Source organism: Triticum urartu, chromosome 1A (genome assembly GCF_056163025.1).
Source record: "Triticum urartu cultivar PI428250 chromosome 1A, HENAU_Tu73, whole genome shotgun sequence".
Taxonomy (NCBI): domain Eukaryota; kingdom Viridiplantae; phylum Streptophyta; class Magnoliopsida; order Poales; family Poaceae; genus Triticum; species Triticum urartu.
The window spans coordinates 535,725,389-535,749,856 of NC_141873.1; the positions used below are offsets into that span (position 1 = coordinate 535,725,389).

General features: G+C 44.4%; 1 protein-coding gene and 4 pseudogenes across 1 annotated transcript; 2 read left to right on the top strand and 3 right to left on the bottom strand.

The window, feature by feature from the left end:
• Positions 1-3,865: 3,865 nt before the first annotated feature.
• On the bottom strand, positions 3,866-5,432 carry LOC147992345 (BTB/POZ and MATH domain-containing protein 2-like; annotated as a pseudogene).
• A 6,636-nt stretch (positions 5,433-12,068) lies between these two features.
• On the bottom strand, positions 12,069-14,020 carry LOC147992346 (uncharacterized; annotated as a pseudogene).
• Positions 14,021-18,282: 4,262 nt separating this feature from the next.
• On the bottom strand, positions 18,283-19,380 carry LOC147992347 (BTB/POZ and MATH domain-containing protein 2-like). The gene has a single exon (XM_087540232.1). The coding sequence runs from the start codon at positions 19,378-19,380 to the stop codon at positions 18,283-18,285; it is 1,098 nt and encodes a 365-aa protein (XP_087396358.1).
• Positions 19,381-20,969: 1,589 nt separating this feature from the next.
• LOC147992348 (protein FAR1-RELATED SEQUENCE 5-like) lies at positions 20,970-21,884 on the top strand (annotated as a pseudogene).
• Positions 21,885-21,917: 33 nt separating this feature from the next.
• LOC147992349 (protein FAR1-RELATED SEQUENCE 5-like) lies at positions 21,918-23,148 on the top strand (annotated as a pseudogene).
• The last annotated feature ends 1,320 nt before the right edge of the window (positions 23,149-24,468 follow it).

Genomic DNA, 24,468 nt, shown 5'->3' on the forward strand with positions numbered 1-24,468 from the left:
ACGTTGGATTATATCCAAACGTCGAAAAACTTGGCAGATCCCTTCACAAAGGGTCTATCACGTAATATGATAGATAATGCATCAATGGAGAGGGGTCTGAGACACACCGCATGAGTTGTCCATAGTGGTGACCCACTCTATGTGATCGGAGATCCCGTGAAGTAGAAGTGGGAGACAAGCTGTTGGTCAGCTGGGAGGAGAGTATCCCTATATTAACTATCCCACTCCGTGAAGATGCAATACTCTTCTGATCTGCATGGCAGGTTGATACTTATCTTAATGTGTTCCAAGTGGCTTATTCGGGTAAGCAGAGATGTTGTCCTGCAGAACATCTTCTGAGGAACACACCTATATGAATTTGACTGTTAACATCGCAGTCTGTGAGAATTGGGTGTTCTCTAATAAATTCATGAAAAGGCCCTGGAGTACGACGTATACGCTCCACCCGCGGGGAAGCCTTGCTACAGCCCAGTATCGGTCAAGAATTTGTGTGAAACTAGTCACAGAAAACTTGTAGTTCAAGGCATAGTCCACTATTCAAGTTGTGATCTAGTGTAGCATAAATCTCTAAGTGGAGGTTCAACTTCACAGTCTCCACTAAGCACCGTGATACGCCCATTTTGAATCATGCTTTTATATTAATATTTACTAGCACATATGCCCGTGCGTTGCAACGGGAGATAAAATAGTATACATTTAAAGTTGGTGAGAATTATATGTGCAAGCAAAACCCTGTGTGCATACGAAAAATGAATATTTAGCTTCTCGGTTTGGCTGGGTGTGAAGTAATCAATCCACTGTTTTTTTCATTCATTGATCAAAGGCATTTAAGAGTTTTGTTACGTCATCGTACGCCAGAGAAGGCACATGAGTTATTCAATCTACTCTTCCTTTCAATCCTTTCAACCAAGGTGATTTTAAGGTATGAAGTTTCTGAATATTCTCAGAAACATGAAGAATTTTTTAAATCCTGACCAGTTTTTCGAAAATTATGTACACTTTCGAAACACATGCGAACAAAATATGAAAGGAAACATCTTTTAAAATTCACAAACATTTTATAAGAACACCAACGTTTTTGTGAAAATATGAACATTATTTGAATTTGTGAACATTTTTTAAAAACGAGAACATGTGTTGAAAATAAATAAGATCTTTAGAAAATGTGTACCTTTTATTCACGAACAATATTTTTTATTTTTTAAATTTCACTAAACATGAATATTTTTAAAATTTGGAGTATTTTTTGAAATGCTATATTCTTTTTAGAAATCTCGAACAATTTGGATTTTTTTTAAATGGGCAACTTTTTTGCAAGTTCTGAATATTTTTCAAAATAGCAACAAAATAGTGAAATTCTGAACATTTTTCCAATTGTGAAGTTTTAATTTATGAATTAAATTCTAAAAGAAAATTAAACTTGGAAGTGGAAAACAGACAGGGAAAGGAGAATAAAAATAGAAGTGAAATACAGAAAAAAAAAGGGGCAGCCCATTATTGGTTGTCCTGTGCGAAACTCTGACTACTTGTTGCCTGGTGCCGAAAATAAAATTTTTCCAGGTGCGTGGGTAGAAAAATAAGTAGGTTGGCTTCGCCGTGCCACAGCGCGCGGCCCACGTACGAACTTTTTTTACTAGTAGACAAACGCATAAGAATTTTGTACCACCTTGGGTAGAAAAAAATTATTTTCCGCGGTGAATAATTGAAAAATTATATAGTTTCATGAAAATAACATATTGCATCACCATATTCAAAACTTTTCTTTTGATTTTTTTTCGAATTTTTCTAAAACAAATTAATATTTTTGGATTGCAAAATATTTTGAAAACATGAACAATTTTTTAAATCCCAAAAAGTTTTCGAAAATTTCATTCATTTTGGAAAAAGATGAACACCATTTGAAATAGGGACATCTTTTTTAGAATTCACAAACATTTCTTGAAAACATGAAGCTTTGAAAAAGCACTAACTTTTTTTGAATTTGGGATTGTTTTTAATATAGGAACATGTTTTGAAAAATTATAATAATTTTTTTAATGTGTTTATTTTAATCACGATCATTATTTTGAATTTGTGAACATTTCACTAAACAAGAATATTTAGCGAATATGGAACATATATTAAAATCCAATTTTATTTGGAAAATCCAAAAAAAATGGGAGAACACACTTTTTATTTGAAAAAATGGAATATTTTCTAAAATACAATTTTATTTTGAATATCTCGTTTTTTTTGGAAAACACAAACATTTAAGAAAAAATGTATTTTTTGTAATTTTGAACAAATTTGGAATGAGAACAAAACAAATCCAAGTTTCGAACATTTTTTAAAACAAGAATAAAAGTTTGGAAATCGGAATTATTATCTAAAAATTGAAAAAACAAATCTTAATTCAGATTTGTTTTAAAAATATTGTATTGAAGGAGAAAAGTAAAAAGTCCAAAGTTTGCAGGGAATAATAAAAAAGAAATAGAGAAAGGTACAAAAAATACATAGAAATAACATACAGAAGAAAATAAAACAGGGTGTCCCAGCTTTGTGCCCTGTGCGAAGGTCGGACTATTTGTTGCCACGTGCGGTAAATAGGGTTTCCCTAGCTATGTGCGCAGGAAAATATGTGTGCTGGCTTGGATGCGCCACAACGTGCATGGCCCATGTACGAAAATTGCCTTTTCTTTTCTAGCACACGGACGCACATAAATTTAGTACTACCTCGGATAGGGAAAAACTTTTCGGCGGTGAACGGATGAAAAAATCAGAGAAACGCACCTTGCTTTATTAATAGGTATAGATTTATTGCATTATGGGCTGTTATTACACGTTATGTCACAATATTTATGCCTATTCTCTCTTATTTTACAAGGTTTACATGAAGAGGGAGAATGCCGGCAGCTGGAATTCTGGGCTGGAAAAGGAGCAAATATTAGAGACCTATTCTGCATAACTCCAAAAGTCCTGAAACTTCACGGAAGTCATTTTTAAAATTAATAAAAAATACTGGACGAAGAAAATATCAGAGGGGGGCCACACTCTGGCCACGAGGGTGGGAGGCGTGCCCCCCCTGCCTCGTGGGCCCCTTGGTGGCCCTCCGGAGCCCATCTTCTACTATATGAAGTCTTTCGTCCGAGGAAAAATCATAAGCAAGCTTTTGCAAAATTACTAGCAATGTGAAATCGATCGCTGAGGTGAAAGTATCACTGAAAAGCCATCTTGTCACAGGCTTGCAGTGAAAATCCATCTAATATGTGTACTGTAGGGTTGCTGCATTTGCGAATTGGTGAAGAACATTCTGCACATTCGGCAGCACAAGTCATTGGCATTATCAATAAACTCCGGGACCAACAAAGCAGGGACCTGACATGGCTGTGATGAACTTGCAACCCTGGAGAATAGGCTCTCTTTTTCTTCTGCACTTCAACCATTCTGCAGGACGAACCAAGGGGAAAAAATCCATGCAATTCTAGGAAATACTTGCATCTGAAAAACTTCTAGCAAAGACTATGATGCATCTTAAAAGAGAAAAAAAGGACAAAAAAGGTTATGGAACATGAATACATGATGGTTTTTGCGACGCCAAGTCTGTTTTAGTCTTTGAACACTCACGGCCTCTTTTTGCATGTTCTCACATTCTTTCTGAATTTTGAAGAACTTCTTCAGCCAGGTGCACGACCGGTTAATAACAAAACAGAGACAAAACTTATCTTGCATCTCATAGAGGAAAAGAAACAAAGTCAGATGACTTGCAGCACCCACTTGTTACACCTAATGAATAACTGTATCATGAGGCAAAAACCAGGACCAAAGAACTTGCAAGTCCAGAAACCCATTATTAACTGACCAATTGATTGCGCAATCCAGACGTTACTCAAAAAGGCGCAAGCATGGTAATCAGCTCCTTCATAACGGAGGGGTGGTTCCTGATGAGATCATCGAAGCCATCCGTGGCCGCGACAGCCCTCAGGTTTCCCAGCGTGCCCAGGAAAACGTAGCACCCCTTCTTCAGCCCGTCACAGCTGTGTTGCTCAGCTAGTGACAGGATGGCAGTGGTGCTATTCACCTCAATGAACCCACACAGCTTATCTTCACAGATTTGCTTCAGCCGCTGCATATCATACCTATCCGCTGCGGCGAGCAGGTGCTGCCACCGCCACATCGCGTCGTCATCGTTGTCCTTGTCCTTGTCCTCCGGCTCAGAGTCATTGTAAATGAACTCAAGCATCGCCCTGAAAACCTGAGGCTCCATCTCCTCTACACGTATGGTGTGGTCAGCTGCCGTGCTCTCCTTCATCGGGCCAAAGAGCTCGGCCTTGAAGACCCTAGACCGGGCCGCTAGTGTTGGAAATATGAGCAATTTACCAAATAATTTTATTAACAGAAATACTAGATAAAGCATGACTAATATAGTAGAGATAAAACAAGTCATGCGTTCTGACAGAGAGAAGATAAACACGTACAGGACAGCAGCAGAAGAAGCGCTGGACTTGGGGTCGGTGTCCTCGCCTGCCATGTCGTCGAGGAGGTCGTGGACATCGGGGAAGAAGTCGTCGGCGACCGGACCGTCCGTGATGAAGCAGCCAAACCTTATCACCCTTCTCCCGTACAAGTGAGAGGAGGAGTGAGGAAAGAACCTCCCTTATAAGGAGGTCCAACTCCCACTAAACTAGCAATGTGGGACTAAACTTTAATAGTATCCCTTGCCTTGCATAAATGGGCTAAATGGGCCTCTAGAATTTATTAGGAATTTCTGAAATAATTATTGGGCTGCCTAAAATAGACTAAATTGCAGCAGCGAGGACGCATCAATGCGCGGCAATTGTCTCGCCACCAACCTCGAACGTCACGTCGGCGCCTTCCTTGTCCTTGAGGAGGTCGGTGAAGTGCCTCTGCATGTCGGGCGGTGGCACCGTAACAAATGGTGAAGCGGCGCCAGTACCCTTGGCGTCGGCAGCATCCTCGACGATGATGTCACATCGGAGGGTGAAAGTATCGTCCTTGAGATGCTCTGAGCATTCGAACTCGTCCCTGCTTATGAAGTTCAGGTAGGACATAGCAGCAGATTTGCATGGAAACTCGCATACTTCAGTGGAAGCAATGTATGTTGACTCCTGCTTGTCGGACTGGCCGATGAAGTTCATCACGAACTGCACCTTCACAGGCTTGGCGACATCCTAGGCGAGGATGAGGAAAGCAGATGCACTGTCGGGCCTGGCCGACGACGAGCCGTTGGGGTAGTACTTGAGGAACCAGAGATACCCTCCGACCCTGAAGGGGCCAGACTCGATGTGATGGCCGTGGGGGGCGTCGGCTTTTGTGCGTGCGTAGCCTTCGACCACGAGCATGTGGTACCCGCCGGCGGCGCCCGCGTCGATGATGGCCGCCGCGGCAGGGCATAGTCTGCTGTCGCGGATCAAGGATACGCCGGCGAATGACATGGCCACTGATGAAAAAAAAATTATATGAGATCAGGTCTCACGATTAGCAGGTGAGACCTATCTTGATGAATGACACGTGATCGATTCCACCGCTGCGTATGTTTTGGCGGCGGTTGTTTGGATCCGGGAGTTTTGCTAAACCAGTTCCTTGTAAACTCGTTTACAGTTAACTAAAATAGCAGATCTTAGGATAAGCAACACCTAGTTCTCGTAAAACTGGAAAACTAAGGTCTAGCTACGTCGTCCTAGTTGAGTTTGCCATTTTTTTACCTTCTAGTTGAGTTTAACTTTGAATCAGATTTAGCCAAGTTATTACATGAGAAAGTCTGGAATGCTCCCACGTGAATATGAGCGGTCCATTTCGCGTCTATTAATGTGACTGGAGAGTTAGGTCGTCGATGATGTCTTGATGACCATTGGCGTGTCAAGCATCAATGGCCTTTTGTTTCTTGCATCTCAAAATTTCCAAAGTATCCTGAGGAAGACGAAGGATGTGTCGTGGGCTAGGCGGCCCGGAGAGTGGAGGACCAGACATCAGCGAAGGTAGAGCGGCGTGGTCGTATACCAATTGCGCGCCAAATGCGCCTGTCCATAGGACAAAGAAAGTATTGGTGGAGGTGGTGGGAAAAGAAGCTGGCAATGCTGCGTTCAAGGAGGATCCATCGGTCCAACCAGAAGAAAATAGCCCGGCCATCACCAAGCTTGCATTGTGAAATCAGCCTGAGACCCTGTATGTGTTTATGTATAATCCTAGCTAGGCATGAAGAGTTTAACTTATATCTATGCACTGCTTCAAATGTGTGCTGCAAGGTTGCTTCATTTACGAATTGATGAAGAACATTCTGCACGTTTGGCAGAGCACGCATTTACATTATCACTAAATAGTGCCAAAAGCTTATCTTATCACATCATAGGGGAAAAGAAACTAAGCAAGATGATCTGCGACAATCAGCGTTTCGCATTGCCGGTCCTGAGATTTCGGGGGCCCGGGGCGAAACTATAATCCGGGGCCCTTCAGGACCCTTAATATAAATGTCTAATTGATAATCACCATATGTAGATATAATTTGTATGAAAGAAAATAATTAAGTGCATCCAAAATGATTGTGCACATCATATAATGTATTACATGTTACCTTCAAAAATTTCTCCTAACATTCTGAGATGCATAGTCGCTAATGATAGTATCAATATCAATTTCATCAAGCAAATTTTTCTCAATGCATAAAGTTGCCAAGCCATTCAACCTCTCTTGCGACATTGTAGATCTCAGGTAATTCTTCAACAATTTGAATTTTGAAAAACTTTCTTTCAGCTAATGCGAGCATAGTAAAGAAAATCTCATATGCAATAGAAATAAATATGGGCTCATGATCACTCACACTGCTATCATCCATGTTGACGTCAACATTGCCTTCTATAGGAGTATGACCATCATCTTCCTGACTGCCATTAGTTTGGTCATCCGCAAGAACTATCGCCTCACCCGCAAAAAAAAGCTATCGCCAACTCATCTGGATTTCTTGGAGTGCTTGTATCGCTCTTATAATATTTAAAAAGAGATCCTCTTAATTCTTCTATCTCGTCATCTGCCTCCTTCCTTTTTCTTTTATCACTTCGATACATACTTTCTACCCGAACTCGACATGACCCCTGCTGAAATTGAAAGGAACAAATTACCTTATATAAGATATTAGATTAAGTATGGAAGATCATCTAATGTAATGACAGTCTGCTAGGAAATAGTATACTCCCTCTCTCTCAGTTTACAGGGCGTGCGCGTATCCCAAGGTCGTTAATTTGACCAACCTAATACAAGTCATATATTAGAAAAAATATACCAATATAAAATTTAGATGTTCTATTTTCGAACCGTATAATTTTTGTGTTAAATAGTTTATATTAGGGTGACAAAATTGACAACCTAAATATACGCGCAGGACTTGTAAACTGAAACGGAGGAAGTAGTACCTTCTCTCTATAATCTAATTTGGCTACGTGTGCGCATTGATTCGAGCGCACTAACAATAATTCCCTGTTAACCTGTTCGACCGATCGACAGGTTGGGAATCAGGATTAGAAAGAAAAGAAACAGAAAGAAGAACATGTGAGAGAAGAGGGCGCGCCGAGACGTACCTGCTGCAGTCGTCGCGTGGTTCATGAGGAAGCAGAGTCGAAGAGGATTAGATGAGCACGAACAGCGGAACAGTAAAGAGGGCAGGGAACGACCGATCCGAAGTTAAGGCCTCCTTTGGTTTAAAGGATTCTTGTAGGAATTCTATAGGAAAATTTCATTTAGAGCCCTTTGGTTTGTAGGAATGAAACCCTATTCTTATGGAGGAATTTTTCCTATCCTCCACATTTCATAGGAAAATAAACATTAGCCTAGACTCAATGGAAAAAATCATATGATGTGAATCAAAGGGCATCTCATTTCCTATTCCTACTTATAGGATTTGAGATACATGTCATCTCATATCCTATGACTTTCATATTCCTACGATTTTCCTACCCGATGAACCAAAGGAAGCCTAAAGGAAATCGTGATTCCTTTTCCTCTCCGGTCTCCACGTACGTACATGCAAACATGGGCCAGGCCCACCATATAGTTTTTTATTTCCTAGGCTAGCACGCCAGAGGCTGAGCGAGGCGCTGAGACTGGCTTCAATTATTTTCACTCGAAGACTTGTATGCCTGTACTACGTACTAACATACATATACCTGGGAGGGGCCATTTTCCTTCTACAAGATGACATAGATAGTGCTCAAAATCTTAAATATATACTATGCCTCTTTGAGCAAATGTCTGGCTTGAAAATTAATTTTCAGAAAAGTGAACTTTTCCTCTTTGGGGAGGCTGAAAATAAAAAAGATGAATACACTAACACTAGTAGAAAACGGGCCTATTGTCCCGGTTCATAAGGGCCTTTTGTCCTGGTTCCAGAACCGGGACTAAAGGGTCGTTACTAATGCCCTGACCCTTTAGTCCCGGTTCTAACCAGAACCGGGACAGATGGGCCTCCACGTGGCCTGCGCGCTGAGCTCAGGCAGGAGGGCCTTTGGTCCCGGTTGGTGGCACCAACCGGGACCAATAGTCATCCACGCGTCAGCATTTCTGTGGCTGGGGTTTTTGTTTTTTTTTGAAAGGGAGGGGGGTTGGGGGTTTTGGGGGGTTAATTTAGGTATATATTGTGTTAGATAGCTAATTAATAGAGAGAAGTGTGCTCTCTTATGTCCGTGCTTGGTCGACGCTATGTACTACATACATATAGAGAGGACTAGACACGCTAGCTAGCTAGTAAGCAAACGAAGAAAATAGAAGATCGTCATGAACATATATGCATACACAGAGAAGTGATATCGACCACCTCTCCTTCTCCGAGAGATTGGTCGAACAACAAGTTCTCGTATATCTATCCGACACCACCGGCTACATATATACAATAATTATCTCTTACAAATATAATCTCCTAAACTACGGACGCATGGTCCACATAGTATTCACCGTCTTCAGTGATCACGTGGTCAAGAAAGAATGCCGCCAATTCCTCTTGAATTGCTCGCATGCGATCTGGTGGTAGGAGTTCATCCCGCATCCGGAACATCTAATTTGAAGAAGGGGGTTAATACATATATATATATGAATAAATGAAACTCAACACAAATGATGGTGATAGACTAAAATTGTGAATATTATTTCTTACGCATTTCATATTGTTCGTCAGAGTACCCGCCCCGCTCACAGGTCGTGTGGCGGATGGACTCGCAAACGTAGTATCCACAGAAATCATTCCCTTGTTCCTGTCACAACCACTTTACAAGAAATAGAGGTCAATCAAACAAATAAGCAAGAATGCCAAATGGTATTGATGAAACTAGTGCTTAAATCAATAGCTAGGAGACGCGCGGAACATGCTACTATAGTACTTACTTTCGGGTATCTAAATTGCAGCATCTTCGGCAGTCCCGGAGATTTTTTGGTGAATTTTCTCCAAACCCTGCCAGGCAAAAGAAAACAATTACTTGATATCAGGAAATGAACAAAGTTGCTGATATGGTGGATAATGATCGATTTTAACTTCTCAAGGATTTCAGTCATGTCCGCATACTCCTGGGGATCTTTTCGTTTAGAGTCCAAGACAGTTACTACTCCCTGCTCAAGCCTAATCTCTAGGAGAATATAGTGGTACCTGCGCACGCATGCATAACTCATCAATTACATTACTATAACCTGGACTAATATATAAGGGAAACCGAATATGCACAAGACAGTAACACTCACTTGAAGTTGTAAGGAAAGAGTATTATATCTTTGTTTTCATTTATTTTGAATGATCGTAGCAAGTTGGCCTCGGTATCTGCGGCATGAAATTTAACCTCAGTTGCATCTATGAGATATGTGTTAATGAATCCAATATCACCGAGTTGTCTTTTCTTCAATTCGGCGATCTTCAATCTGCATAATATAGTGAGGATAATTATAAACACATGCAATGAAAGAGCTGAGCTATATAGAGAGACTTACTGACAGGTACCACTATATTGATTGAAGGTGGTAGTACTTACAGACAGTAGCAGGTGGCCGTTGCTTTATCGAGAGCCAATTGATTGAAAAACTGATAGAACTCCTCAAATGGAATAGGCAACAGATCAATTCCAACGAGGTCATGCTCCGGTTTAACTCTCACATACAAAGTACTCCTCCCCCCAGACTCTCTGCAGATTTTCAAGTACCAATCATGCAATCTTCGCATCATCGTTGATAGAGATCTTTCATCTTTGACGAGAGGCTTCCCGTACTCGTATCTGTGTATCTGCACGTCCATGAAATCATAATGTACATCGTCGGGCAGGTAATCTCCAAGATTGCTATAACCGGGCACCATCCTCGGATCGACGATGTCGCTAGGCACCTTGAGCGGGGGGCACGATTGATTCCCTTGTTCGCCGAGCTGGGCAATTTGTTTCCCAGCTGCTCGTCGTTCTTTCATCCTTTGATCACTGACTGTACTTCCCGACCGCTCCGCTTCGGCCCATGTATTTCCAATAATGCGCTCATAGTTGCCTTTCGGCGGAGACTTGGGTGCTTTTGCCAGGGCAGCCAGATACATACACGGGAAAATAATGTTATCAGGGAGGGGGTATATCGACCCCCCCCACGTGTTGAAGTTATCGGGATGGGTATATCAACGACGACAGACCCGATAAAACATAAGAAAACGAAGAAGAAATAAAAAGAGAGGAAGAAGAAAGGAATAACTAGAGGAGAAGTTCAAAGAAAAAAAAGGAGAAAAAAAGGAGAAGAAGAAAGGAATAGAGGAGAAGAAGAGAAAAATTTTCTCTTCTTCTCCTCTATTCCTTTCTTCTTCTCCTCTTCTTTTTCTTCTTTTTTCTTCTTCTTATTTATTTCTCCTCTTCTTCCTCTCCCCTCTTCTTCTCCTTTCTTCCTCTTCTTATTTCCTTTTTCCTCTCATTCTTTTTCTTCTTCTTCCTTCTTAAAAATACATGAAGTAGTATTGCCTAATTCATTGTTCATATGAATATACAAACATTTGCATATTTACAATAATTAATATCACCAAAAAAAATCTATGAACAGAAAAAAATCCAAATTTTTCTTAAAAGCTATCTTTTACATATATACATGAACATATATATACACAGAGAACATATATACATATATATAAAAAACAAGCATATATATGAAAAAAGCATATATATGAAAAAAAATGCTAGCTAGGGAGGGCGCTGGCCGGACCAGGAGGACCGCGGGGTCGGCGGCGAGGATGGCGACGGGGCAGTGGGCGCGCGCTCGGGGTAGGGGGCGCGGGCGACGGCGACGGCGGGCCGGGGCGGCGCGCGTCGGGGTAGGGGCCGGCGAGGGCGGCGGCGAGGGCGGGCCGGGGCGGCGTGCATCGGGGCAGGGACGCGGTCGACGGGGGCGGGCCGGGGCGGCGCGCGTCGAGGCAGGGGCGCGGGCGACGGCAACGACGGGGGCGGGCCGGGGTGGGCGGCGTCGGGGCAGCCTGGCGGCGTCGGCGTCGTCGGGGGCGGCAACTGCAAGATGAGAGTGAAAATTTCCTAAGTGTGGACTTATATAGCAGAGCCTTTAGTCCCGGTTCGTGGCGGCAACCGGGACTAAAGGTGGGCATTAGTCCCGGTTGGTGCCACCAACCGGGACCAAAGGCCGCCGCTTCCCGCCCTTTGGGCTGCTGAAAAGTGGCCTTTGGTCCCGGTTGGTGGCACCAACCGGGACTAAAGGGGGTCATTGGTACCGGTTCGTGGCGCTTTGGCTCATCGTATGATGTATTCGCTTCCTTATCTTTTCTTTTTCTCGGTCTGGTAGACATGTCCTTCACATAGATAACCTGTGCCACACTATTGGCTAGGACGAACGGTTCGTCAGTGTACCCAAATTTTTTCAGATCCACTGTTGTCATTCCGTATTGTGGGTCTACCTGTACGCCGCCTCCTGACAGATTGACCCATTTGTACTTAAATAAAGGGACCTTAAAATCATGTCCGTAGTCAAGTTCCCATATGTCCACTATGTAACCATAATATGTGTCCTTTCCCTTCTCGGTTGTTGCATCAAAGCGGACACCGCTGTTTTGGTTGGTGCTCTTTTGATCTTGTTCAATCGTGTAAAATGTATTCCCATTTATCTCGTATCCTTTGTAAATCAATATAGTCAAAGATGGTCCCCTGGACAACAAGTACAGCTCATCACAAACAGTGTTGTCACCTCTGAGATGTGTTTCCAACCAATTGCTAAAAGTCCTGATGTGTTCACATGTAATCCAGTTGTCGCACTGCTCCGGGTGTTTGGAGCGCAGACTATTCTTGTGTTCATCGACATACGGGGTCACCAAGGTAGAGTTCTGTAAAACTGTGTAGTGTGCTTTAGACCAAGAATGCCCGTCCCTACATATTATTAAGTCCGCTCCTAGCGTGCCTTTTCCAGTCAGTCTCCCCTCATACCACGATTTAGGGAGACCTATCTTCTTAAGGCCAGGAATGAAGTCAACACAAAACCCGATGACATCCTCTGTTTGATGGCCCATGGAGATGCTTCCTTCTGGCCTAGCGCGGTTACGGACATATTTCTTTAGGACTCCCATGAACCTCTCAAAGGGGAACATATTGTGTAGAAATACGGGCCCCAGAATGACAATCTCGTCGACTAGATGAACTAGGACGTGCGTCATGATATTGAAGAAGGATGGTGGAAACACCAGCTCGAAACTGACAAGACATTTCGCCACATCACTCCTTAGCCTTGGTATGATTTCTGGATCGATCACCTTTTGAGAGATTGCATTGAGGAATGCACATAGCTTCACAATGGCTAATCGGACGTTTTTTGGTAGAAGCCCCCTCAATGCAACCGGAAGCAGTTGCGTCATAATCACGTGGCAGTCATGAGACTTTAGGTTCTGGAACTTTTTCTCTGGCATATTTATTATTCCCTTTATATTCGACGAGAAGCCAGTCGGGACCTTCATACTGAGCAGGCATTCAAAGAAAATTTCTTTCTCTTCTTTCGTAAGAGCGTAGCTGGCAGGACCTTCATACTGCTTTGGAGGCATGCCGTCTTTTTCGTGCAAACATTGCAGGTCCTCCCGTGCCTCAGGTGTATCTTTTGTCTTCCCATACATGCCCAAGAAGCCTAACAGGTTCACGCAAAGATTCTTCGTCACGTGCATCACGTCGATTGAAGAGCGGACCTCTAGCTCTTTCCAGTAGGGTAGGTCGAAGAATATAGATTTCTTCTTCCACATGCGTGTGTGTCCCTCAGCGTCATTTGGAACAGCTAGTCCGCCGGGACCCTTTCCAAAGATTACATGTAAATCATTGACCATAGCAAGTACGTGATCTCCGGTACGCATGGCGGGCTTCTTCTGGTGATCTGCCTCGCCTTTGAAATGCTTGCCTTTCTTTCGACATTGATGGTTGGTCGGGAGAAATCGACAATGGACCACGTACACATTCTTCCTGCATCTGTCCAGGTATATACTTTCGGTGTCATCCAAACAGTGCGTGCATGCGTGGTATCCCTTGTTTGTCTGTCCTGAAAGGTTACTGAGAGCGGGACAATCGTTTATGGTCACGAACAGCAACGCCTTTAGGTTAAATTCCTCTTGTTTGTGCTCATCCCACGTACGCACACCGTTTCCATTCCACAGTTGTAAAAGTTGTTCAACTAATGGCCTTAGGTACACATCAATGTCGTTGCTGGATTGCTTAGGGCCTTGGATAAGAACTGGCATCATAATGAACTTCCGCTTCATGCACATCCAAGGAGGAAGGTTATACATACATAGAGTCATGGGCCAGGTGCTATGATTGCTGCTCTGCTCTCCGAAAGGATTAATGCAATCTGCGCTTAAAGCAAATCATACGTTCCTTGGATCCTTTGCAAACTCATCCCAGTACATTCTCTCGATTTTTCTCCACTGCGACCCATCAGTGGGTGCTCTCAACTTCCCATCTTTCTTACGGTCCTCACTGTGCCATCACATCAACTTGGCATGCTCTCTGTTTTTGAACAGACGTTTCAACCGTGGTATTATAGGAGCATACCACATCACCTTCGCAGGAACCCTCTTCCTGGGGGGCTCGCCGTCAACATCATCAGGGTCATCTTGTCTGATCTTATACCCCAATGCACCGCATACCAGGCATGCGTTCAGATCCTTGTATGCACCGCGGTAGAGGATGCAGTCACTAGGGCATGCATGTATCTTCTGCACCTCCAATCCTAGAGGGCATACGACCTTCTTTGCTGCGTATGTACTGTCGGGCAATTCGTTATCCTTTGGAAGCTTCTTCTTCAATATTTTTAGTAGTTTCTCAAATCCTTTGTCAGGCACAGCATTATCTGCCTTCCACTGCAGCAATTCCAGTACGGTACCGAGCTTTGTGTTGCCATCTTCGCAATTGGGGTACAAGCCTTTTTTGTGATCCTCTAACATGCGATCGAACTTCAGCTTTTCCTTTTGACTTTCGCATTGCGTCCTTGCATCGACAATGACCCGGCGGAGATCATCATCATCGGGCACATCGTCTGGTTCCTCTTGATCTTCAGCAGCTTCACCCGTTGCAGCATCATTGGGCACATCGTCTGGTTCCTCTTGATCTTCACCAGCTCCCCCCGTTGCAGCATCACCGTATTCAGGGGGCACATAGTTGTCATCGTACTCTTCTTCTTCGTCGTCTTCCATCATAACCCCTATTTCTCCGTGCCTTGTCCAAACATTATAGTGTGGCATGAAACCTTTTAAAGCAGGTGGGTGTGAAGGATTTTCCGGTCAGAGTAAGACTTCGTATTCCCGCAATTAGGGCATGGACAACACATAAAACCATTCTGCTTGTTTGCCTCAGCCGCTTCGAGAAATTCATGCACGCCCTTAATGTACTCGGAGGTGTGTCTGTCACCGTACATCCATTGCCGGTTCATCTGCGTGCGTTATATATAACTAAGTGTGTCAAAAACCATTACAGAACATCATGAATAGATAATTAAGTGACCAAATTAATATAAGTTCATCATCACATTAAAACCAAAGTACATACATAGTTCTCATCTAACAACATATAGCTCTCCAGAGCATCTAATTAATTAAACCATAGATTGAAACTAGGTAAAACATTTCAATACGAAAACAAACGCGATCATAATCGCAACCAAGGTAACAATTGATCCAACGGCATAATGATACCAAGCCTCGGTATGAACGACATATTTTCTAATCTTTCTAATCTTCAAGCGCATTGCATCCATCTTGATCTTGTGATTATCGACGACATCCGCAACATGCAACTCCAATATCATCTTCTCCTCCTCATTTTTTTTATTTTTTCTTTCAAGAAATTGTTTTCTTCTTCAACTAAATTTAACCTCTCAACAATAGGGTCGGTTGGAATTTCCGGTTCACATACCTCCTAGATAAATAAAATCTATGTCACATTGGTCGGCATAATTTTCATAAACAATAAATGAACCAATAGTTATAAAGATAATATATACCACATCCGAATCATAGACAGGACGAGGGCCGACGGGGGCGGATACCAAAACCATCACACTATATAAGATGCAATAATAAAAGTAAGAAAATGATACAAGTATCTATCTAAACATACAAGTAAGAATATTTTTCCTTTCAGAAATAAGATAAGAACAAGAGGCTCATCACGGTGGTGCCGATGATGAGATCGGCGCGGGTGATCGACGACGGTGAAGACGGGGGCGGGGCGTGACGGACCGCTAAACCTAGACAAATATTGAGGAAAATGGAGTTTGGAGGTCGAGCTTGGAGAGGAGAAAGCTTAAGTAGTGTGGCTCGGGCATTCCACCGAACACCTTGTGTGCATAGGAGGTGAGCTAGAGCACCACCAAGCCCTCTCTCCCTCGGCCAGAAAAAACAGAGCAGTGTGCTCTGCTCTTGCGCGAGGAGGTATATATAGGCACCCCCATTGGTCCCGGTTGGTGCCATGAACCGGGACTAAAGGGGGACCTTTGGTCCCGTTTCATGCCTCCAACCGGGGCCAATGTTGGTGGGCCAGGAGTCAGGATCATTGGTCCCGGTTCGTCCCACAAACCGGGACCAAAAGGTCCAGACGAACCGGGACCAGTGGCCCACGTGGCCCGGCCGGCCCCCTGGGCTCACGAACCGGGTCCAATGCACCCATTGGTCCCGGTTCTAGACTGAACCGGGACTAATGGGCTTACCCGGCCTGAACCTTTGCCCCCTTTTCTACTAGTGTAAGATATTCACTTGCCCTGTGGGGGCTTTACCTATGAAATATTTACGGCTACCAGTTGATAAAAGGAGAATCAGAAATAAACACTGGAAACCCACTGAGAACAAGATGGAAAAAAAGTGTGAAACCTGGCAAGGGAGGCTTCTTGCTAGTGCTGGGAGGGTCGCACTAATTCAATCTTCTCTGACAGGCATCCCTTATTTCATGATGTCCTTTTATGGAATACCTGTAGGGGTTGAAAAACGCATGGATTTTTTCAGAGCTAGATTGCTGTGGCAGGAAGAAGATAAGAAGAAAAAAAATATCATTTGGTTAAATGGTCTGAGGTTTGCAGACCTAAAGACATGGGGTTTTTGGGGATTCATAATCTAGCACTGATGAATAAAGCTTTATTGAGCAAGTGGTGGTGGAAAATTTATAACATGGACGGACTATGGCAAGATATTATGCTGAAAAAAACCGAGAAAATAAAGCTATTGGGAATATAATTGCTAGACAGGGAGACTCTCAATTTTGGAAAGAGTTATTAAAACATAGAGATCATTTTGCCTCTCTATGTAAATTTAACATAAGAAATGGGGAAAACACCAGATTCTGGGAAGATTGGTGGATTGGTTCAGCACCTTTATGCAAACAATTCCCTAGATTATATGATATCTGCTTTGATAAAAAGAAAATAGTTAAAGAGGTTATTAGGGGGGGATTGACAATATACAGTTTAGGAGAACTCTAATGGGGGATTCGAGAGAGTTGTGGGAACATATAAAAGAGGCTGCCAATTCGGTGGTGTTAACAGATGAAAAAGATAAGGTGAAGTGGACTCTGACAAAAAAGGGATTTACACAGTGAAATCCTTCTATAGACATTTGATAGAAAATGGGATCAAATACCCACACTTATATATGTGGAAGATTAAAATACCACCTAGAGTTAAGGTGTTCATGTGGTTAGCTCTTAGAAAAAGCATCCTCACTAAAGATAACTTGTTATGCAGGGGGTGGAAAGGAGATGATAAATATCCATTCCGTGGAAGAAAAGAAAACATCAATCATCTGTTTTGACCTGTTCGGTAGCTAGGCTTCTGTGGATTATTTTGAAATGTGCTTTCAATCTCAAAGATATACCAGACGATTTGGATCTGGTGATGAGGGGCTGGGCTAAAACTTTTGGAAAAGAGGAAAGGGGTTTAGTTTGGATAGGTATTTCTGCTATTTGTTGGACTATCTGGAAATTGAGAAACAGTGTGATTTTTAATAATAACAGGGTAAATGATCCCTGTGTGCCTGTCAACTTGTTACTTAAAAACTTACATGATTGGAATCTCTTGCAGAAAAACCCCGTAAGAAATAAAATGATGGAGGCTGGACTAAAGCAGATCGGTGTGGTGGCTGAAGAAGTGTTTCGAGCAGCTCATGGGTGGCGACTGGCGACTAGAAGGATCATGGGGTGAAAAGCTTCAAGGGTCTTCTGGATTCGGTGACGCTGCGAAGAACTTTACTGCCTCAAGCCTTCCCACTGTTTTTCCTGCTTTTTGTCTTTGTCCTTCAGAGAAGACTAGTGTGTTGAGATTGTTTCCGTTATCGCTATTTAGCTACTGTTCTAAAGACTTTTTAAACTCTAATGCTGGTGCTGGGACCGGATTTGAGCCCAGGCCTTAGGTCTCCCTCTTGGGAAGCTCTGCACTGTTTTGAGGACCTGTGGGTAGGGCAAGGGATGGCTTTCCTCCTACCTCAATGCAGTGCTAACAGGGACCAGGGGGGAGACAGCTTAGTTTCCTCGCTTTTATTTTCTGCTAGTTGTAAGACTTGGTGATTTCTATTAATGGAAATCGGAGAGGAGAGCTCTCTTTTATCAAAAAAAAAACTTGGGAGGGGCCCCTTGACTTTTGGGGGCCCGGGGCGGCCGCCCCGTTCGCCCTGCCCCAGGACCGAGAAAACAAAAAAAAATCACGACCAGAGAAGTTGCAAGTCCAGTAACCCATTTTCAACCGGCAGAGACCAAATGATAATGAAATCTAGACGATTGCTTTTTCCGTTCCTTTGAATTCGAATAGATAGATGATACTAAATATAGAAGACATGAACTAGGGCGCAAGCATGGCGATCAGCTCCTTCATGACGGAGGGGTGGCTCGTAATCAGATCGTCGAACCCATCAGTGGCCGCGACAGCCCTCAGGTTCCCCGGCGCGCCGAGAAAATTATAGCACGCCTTCCTCAGGCCGTCACAGTGGTGGTTCTCAGCCAGTTCCAGGATGGTCGTCGTGGTGTTGACACCAATGAACCCGCATATCTTAGCTTCACACATGAGCTTCAGCCGCTGCAGATCGTACCTATCCGCTGCGACAAGCAGCTGCGGCCACTGCCACATCGCATCTTCACCATCTTCCTTCTCCAGCTCCGGCTCCGAGTCACTGTAAATGAACGCAAGCATTGCCTTGAAAACTCGAGGTTCCGTGTCCTCTATGTGTATGGCCCTGGCGGTCGCCGTGCTCTCCTTCATAGGGCCGAAGAGCTCAGCCTTGAATACTCTAGATCTGGCCGCAAGGACGCACCGATGTGCGGCGATTGTCTGGCCGCCAACCTTGAACTTCACGTCGGTGCCTTCCTGGGTGGCCAGGAGATCGGTGAAGTGCCGCTGCATGTCGGGCGGCGGAACCGTAACGAACGGTGGAGCGGCGCCTGTGCCCCTGGCATTGACGACGTCCTCCACGACAACAACCACGTCGCACCGGAGGGTGAAACCATCATCCTTGAGATGTTTCGAGTTCTCCAAGGCATCCTTGCTCGTTAAGGTGTTCGAATATTCACGAGATTTGTCACGAAAGGCACCTCCTCCAGAACGAGTGCGTATTGGCTCCTGCTTATCGGACTGATCAATGAAACTGAACCTGAACTGCGCCTTCACAGGCTTTGCAACATCCTGAGCAAGGACAAGGGCAGCAGATACATCGCCGGGAGAGGCCCACGGCGAACCGTTAGGGTAGTACTTGAGAGACCACAGATACCCTCCAACCCTGAAAGAGCGAGATTCGATGGGACTGCCTTTAAGAATATGCTTGATGCATGAGTAGCCTTCAACCACAAGCAGATGGTACCGGCTAGCGGCGCCGGCGTCGTTGATGGCCGAGCCGGAAGGCCGTAGTCTGCCGTCGCGGATCAAGGATACGCCAGCGAACGACATGGCGAGTGAAACGAACTAGCAAGTGCAAGGAGAAGGTTGGAAATATGGATCACGAGAGTACACACATGTTATCTGTATAAATAGACTCGAGAAATGAGGCTGCCGCGGCCGCGCCCGCGCGTCTCCTTGTCTTCGTATGCAAGCCTGACTGCACGCGTTCTTGGAACATGAACGGTCTGAGGTTGGCCGCCGTCCGTTCGTCTGCTCGAGAGGTGAAGGTATAATTGCGTCCAGTCCCGAGGGCCAATGGATTGATCCCCAAAGTGTCGTTTCGGTGCAACTTCTCGACTAGGATTTGCCTTTCAGACGTGTCTAGGCGAGCAACCATGAGTAGTCTTAAACTCTGAACTAACTAGAGCAAGTATAATAAGGTGACGTAAACGGGTTGTAAGGATTTAAATATGAGGTCTGCTTCGGTACACCTCCCCTCGCTTAACGTATAAAGGCATACGGTGCTTAACGTATCCCGCGCCGTATGCGGCGTGCCCATACAGGTACAACCGAGCGCACGGCTCGAGCCGATACGGCCGGCTCGCATCTACCCTCTCCCCTTCGTGCGAAAAAAAACCACGATCTGCGTTGATCACGCGGCCCGTTCCAACGTCGCCCCGCCCCGCCTATCGCCGCCCTTACCCGCCGATCGCCGCCTTTCCCCGTCGATCTAGCCGTGATCACGCTGCCAATTCCAACGTCTTCCCGTCCGGCCGATCGCCGCCTTTCCCCGCCGATCGCCGACCATTTTCCCTGTCTTCACCCGGGATCTGGCCGGCGCGGACGTTGTTGGAGTCGCCCGCCGTACGTGATGTCGCCTCCGTGTAGGTCGTCGCGGTGACGTGGCCTACATGGACGCCGTCGCCGCCCGCAACTCCGTGATCAACCTCTCCGGGAACGTCCTCGCCGTCCGCAGCCACACCAGGCCGGCCGAAGTGCACGTGCATGCCATGTAAGCCGTCTAGTTTGTCAAAAAAAATTGTATCTGTAAATAATTATGTGCAATCACTTGTTAGATAAGAAGTTGTCATCTGTATGATCGTAGTACATTTAATTTGATTTAAAATTGATAGATCAATTTTTATTATAATATTGCAGTGTTGGTTGTGAGATCATTCAATGAATAAAGAAACTGCATTTACGGATCTGTTTTTGGATACGAATGAGTGGGATGGTAGCGATAGTGTTGATCGTACGAATGGTAATGATAGTAAAGATGATGATGATGGCAGCGACAATGAATCCTGGTCGTCGTACAATAATTTACCTGAGGAGGATTTTCAAAAGAAGGAGGAGGGTGCTTGTAGTGAAAACGTAAGTGTCGTGTACAATCTTTTCGTCGGATGAAGAACCATATGGTACTTACATGTGCATATGATTTTTTTATGTGCAGGAGGATATTGACGTCCAGAACAAGGAAAATTATGGTGTTGAATCTTTCGCGGATAACATAAGCCAGGTTCAGTCCAAAATTTAAGATGTCATTGAATAATAAAAACTTGTTAATGGCAACTTACACTTGCTTATGTGGAATATTGTAGGCTAACTTTGATGGTTGGAGTGGTGATGATGAATATGAGCATGATGATGGAGCTAATATGGACATTGAGGAAGCTGAAATCCAGCAACGTGCGCTGGAGACACAATTGAAGGTTATGGGTATGACATTTGCATCACAATGGGAGGCCTACATGTTCTATAATATCTACGCCAAAGACCGTGGATTCAGTATCAGAAAAGATAAGGTGAAATGAGGAAAAGGACTTTCAACCACTGTTCGATATAGGTGATACGTTTGCTCGAGGGCAGGAAAACGTCTCAGTAAATTTTTAAACCCGGAGGGCCGTACCCGCAGGCTAAGACCTGAGACTCGTTGCGAGTGTGGCGCACATTTAGTCGTGAAGTTGGACAAAGGACGTGGAGTTTGGTTCATGGCAGCTTTTATGGATGATCACAACCATTTGTTAGCTAGACCAGATGAGGTGGCATTTCTGCGGTCATATCGAGTGATGGGAGATCACCAGATAGCTGAGATCTTGGCGATGGAAGGAGCTGGGATTAGAAAGCATATCATCATCGACAACTTCATTAGCAGGTATGGCTCGTATGATAAGTGTGGGTTTCTGAGACGAGACGTGTACAACCTATGTCGCCGAGAAAAAATGAAGTTGATTGCGAAGGGTGATGCTAACATGGCAATCGGGATTATGAGGAGAAGAAAGGAGAAGGATCCAGACTTTTTCTTTGAGTACGTGCTCGATAAGGAGGGCCGTTTGAAGAGCATGTTCTGGTGCGATGCACAATCGCGGTGGGACTATCAGTTGTATGGAGATGTGACTGTGTTCGACAACACGTATAAGATGAACAGATATGGTATGCCGTTCATCCCCTTTGTTGGTGTAAATAATCACCGTTGCACCACAGTTTTTGGTTGTGCCATTGTGTCCGACGAGACCGAAGCAACGTACGTGTGGCTGCTCCAGACATTCCTGAAAGCCAATTGTCAGAAAAAGCCAAGGTCAATCATCACAGATGGAGACGCTGCAATGATACGAGCTATTCGGTTGGTTTTGGTTGATGTGTTGCACCGTCTCTGCTCATGGCACGTGAAAAAAAAACATGCAGAAGCACCTTAATTACAAATCGCTAAATGAGTTCAGGGCACTCTTGTACTACTCCACCTCTCCAGCCAACTTTGAGGCGAGATGGCACGCTTTTGTCCGTAAATGGAAGACTGATAAAATAGAAGAGTGACTGAGTAGGATGTACAGGAAAAGGAGTCTGTGGGCAGCATCATATCTGTCAGATGGTTTTTTTCTGGGTATGCGCAGTAATCAGAGGAGTGAAAGACTTAACTCTTGTCTTCACCTTCACCTGGACGTCGGTATGACTATTGTTGACCTAGTTGTGCATTATGAGAATTGCATAGTTCGACTACGTGAGAACGAGGCGCATGATGACTGTGTTTCAAATCAGTCATTGCCACCATCAGTCACAGAATATAAGGATATTAAGAAGCATGCTGCCAAAGTATTCACTCATTCCAATTTTTATATTCTTCAACAAGATCTGAAGAAGATGGGAGAGCTTGAGATTTTTGAGACGCTGGTGGGAGTTGACTGCCACACCTTCATCGTGACATGGAGAAATAACCGCAAATTTCAGTTCGGCGTGAATTATCGAGCTGAAAACTCTGAGAATACGATAGACTGCAGTTGTGGACGAATGCTTCGGAAAGGATTGCCTTGCAAACACATTTTGTATGTGTTGGTTCATCTGAAAATATCTAAAATACCTAAGTGTTTCATCCTTAAGAGGATGTCGAAAGTTGCGAGAGGTGGGCTGCCTGCACAGCGAAAGAGTGACATGTTTGGCTGGGGTTGGACAGGGGCAGAGCAGCGTGCTCGCTATAGTCAACTCAGTATAACAGGAGCTGAAGCTTTTCATGTTGCTTCAAATGATACATTCATCTTTGATGAGTTGATGCAGTGTCTGCAGAATATAATAGCGAAGAAAAAAGTCCCTGATAATGATGTTGTTGGTAGTAGAAGAAATGTGCATGAGGAGCCACGTCAGCCGGAACAACATGTTGATGTCATAGGTGATCCCGTGAAAGTTTCCACGAAGGGCGCCCCTAAACAGAGCACGTCAGGGCGGGCAAAGAAAGATCCAAATGTTACAAAAAATGGAAGACCAAAATCATTTTCTGAGAAAAAACCCGGTCCTCTTTGTGGCATTTGTAAGAAAGAGGGCCATAGACGGCAAACGTGCGCTTAGAATAAAAAGTAAGTTTTACATTATTTTAATTATTTTTTGGTTCTCTCTTTACAATTGTCTGATGAGTTGTTTACAATTTGTTATGTAGGAACCGGGCATAAAGATGAAATATTCATAATCAATTGAAGGCACTCGCAATTTCAGTTTATTTGTTTAAGGATAAGAAACATGACACTTTGAGTTTATTCTTTAAGCCACCTTGTTCGATGGAAGACACTGGCACTTTCAGTTTATTTGTTTAAGGATTGGAGACATGGCACTTTGAGTTAATCTTTATGCCACCTTGTTCGATGTTATGAGACACGCGATTTCTATTATTATGTGTGAAATATGATATATTTGTATGAGTGTGTTACTGTTGTTATGACTTTGTCAACTGATTAACATTTTTTAAATTTAATGTATGTGAAAAAAATATTTGAAAAAAAGCCCAGCCGTGGCCGGGCGCGCGCACGGACAGTATACTACAACGCCTTCTGGGAGGCCTTTCGGCCGGCGAGCGGGGAGGCCACAGCGTACAACAGGGCATTCATTAGTGTTCTGTAGCGAGCTTGTGAGAAGGTGAAGACGCGAGTATATAAACCGGTCGGCGCGTCTCTCCGCGAGCGAGGTGGGACTAAACTTAGTCGGCACAACGCGCCAGCGTCCCCATCCGCACAAGAAGAGGATCGGCCCACGCGCCCGACGCGCGTCGTTTATGGGCCGACAGATCGCCATATTCCCCCTCGGGATCGTTGCATGTGCCCGCTGGGTGGGACGGGACGATACCTCTGCCACCGGGCGCACGGCTGTCGGTCGGTCGGCTGCTGGGCCAGCAGACCCGCGCGTGGCGCACGGCGAATCGCGCCAGCCCGCACTAGCTGGACTGCACGGGCCCGCCACTGCCTCGTCTGTCGGCCACCGCACGGGCTGGGCTGGAATATTCGTCAGATCCAGCGCCGCTGCTGCCAGCACAATCGACGTGGGAAATTGTACAGGTTTTGTCCACATCACACCAACTCAGGACGGCGGGGATATTTTCTAATAAATAAATGACCGCCGCGAGTAGAAACAACAACGGTACATATAACATCGCAGCCGCAAACCGATACATTTTAGGACAGCAAAAATATTACTTGCCCACACGCATTTAAATGTTTAGTCTCACACGAAAGCGATAAATAAAACGTGAAAAATTGTCGAAATCTATCCCAATGCCATGTCGCATTACAATCATTCAAAGTATCGAACAACGGTAGGGAAACCTTCTACCGGACTAAAACCCTACTAATGCTAATACCTATTCCTTCTCCATGATTTTAACAATTTTCATCTTGACCT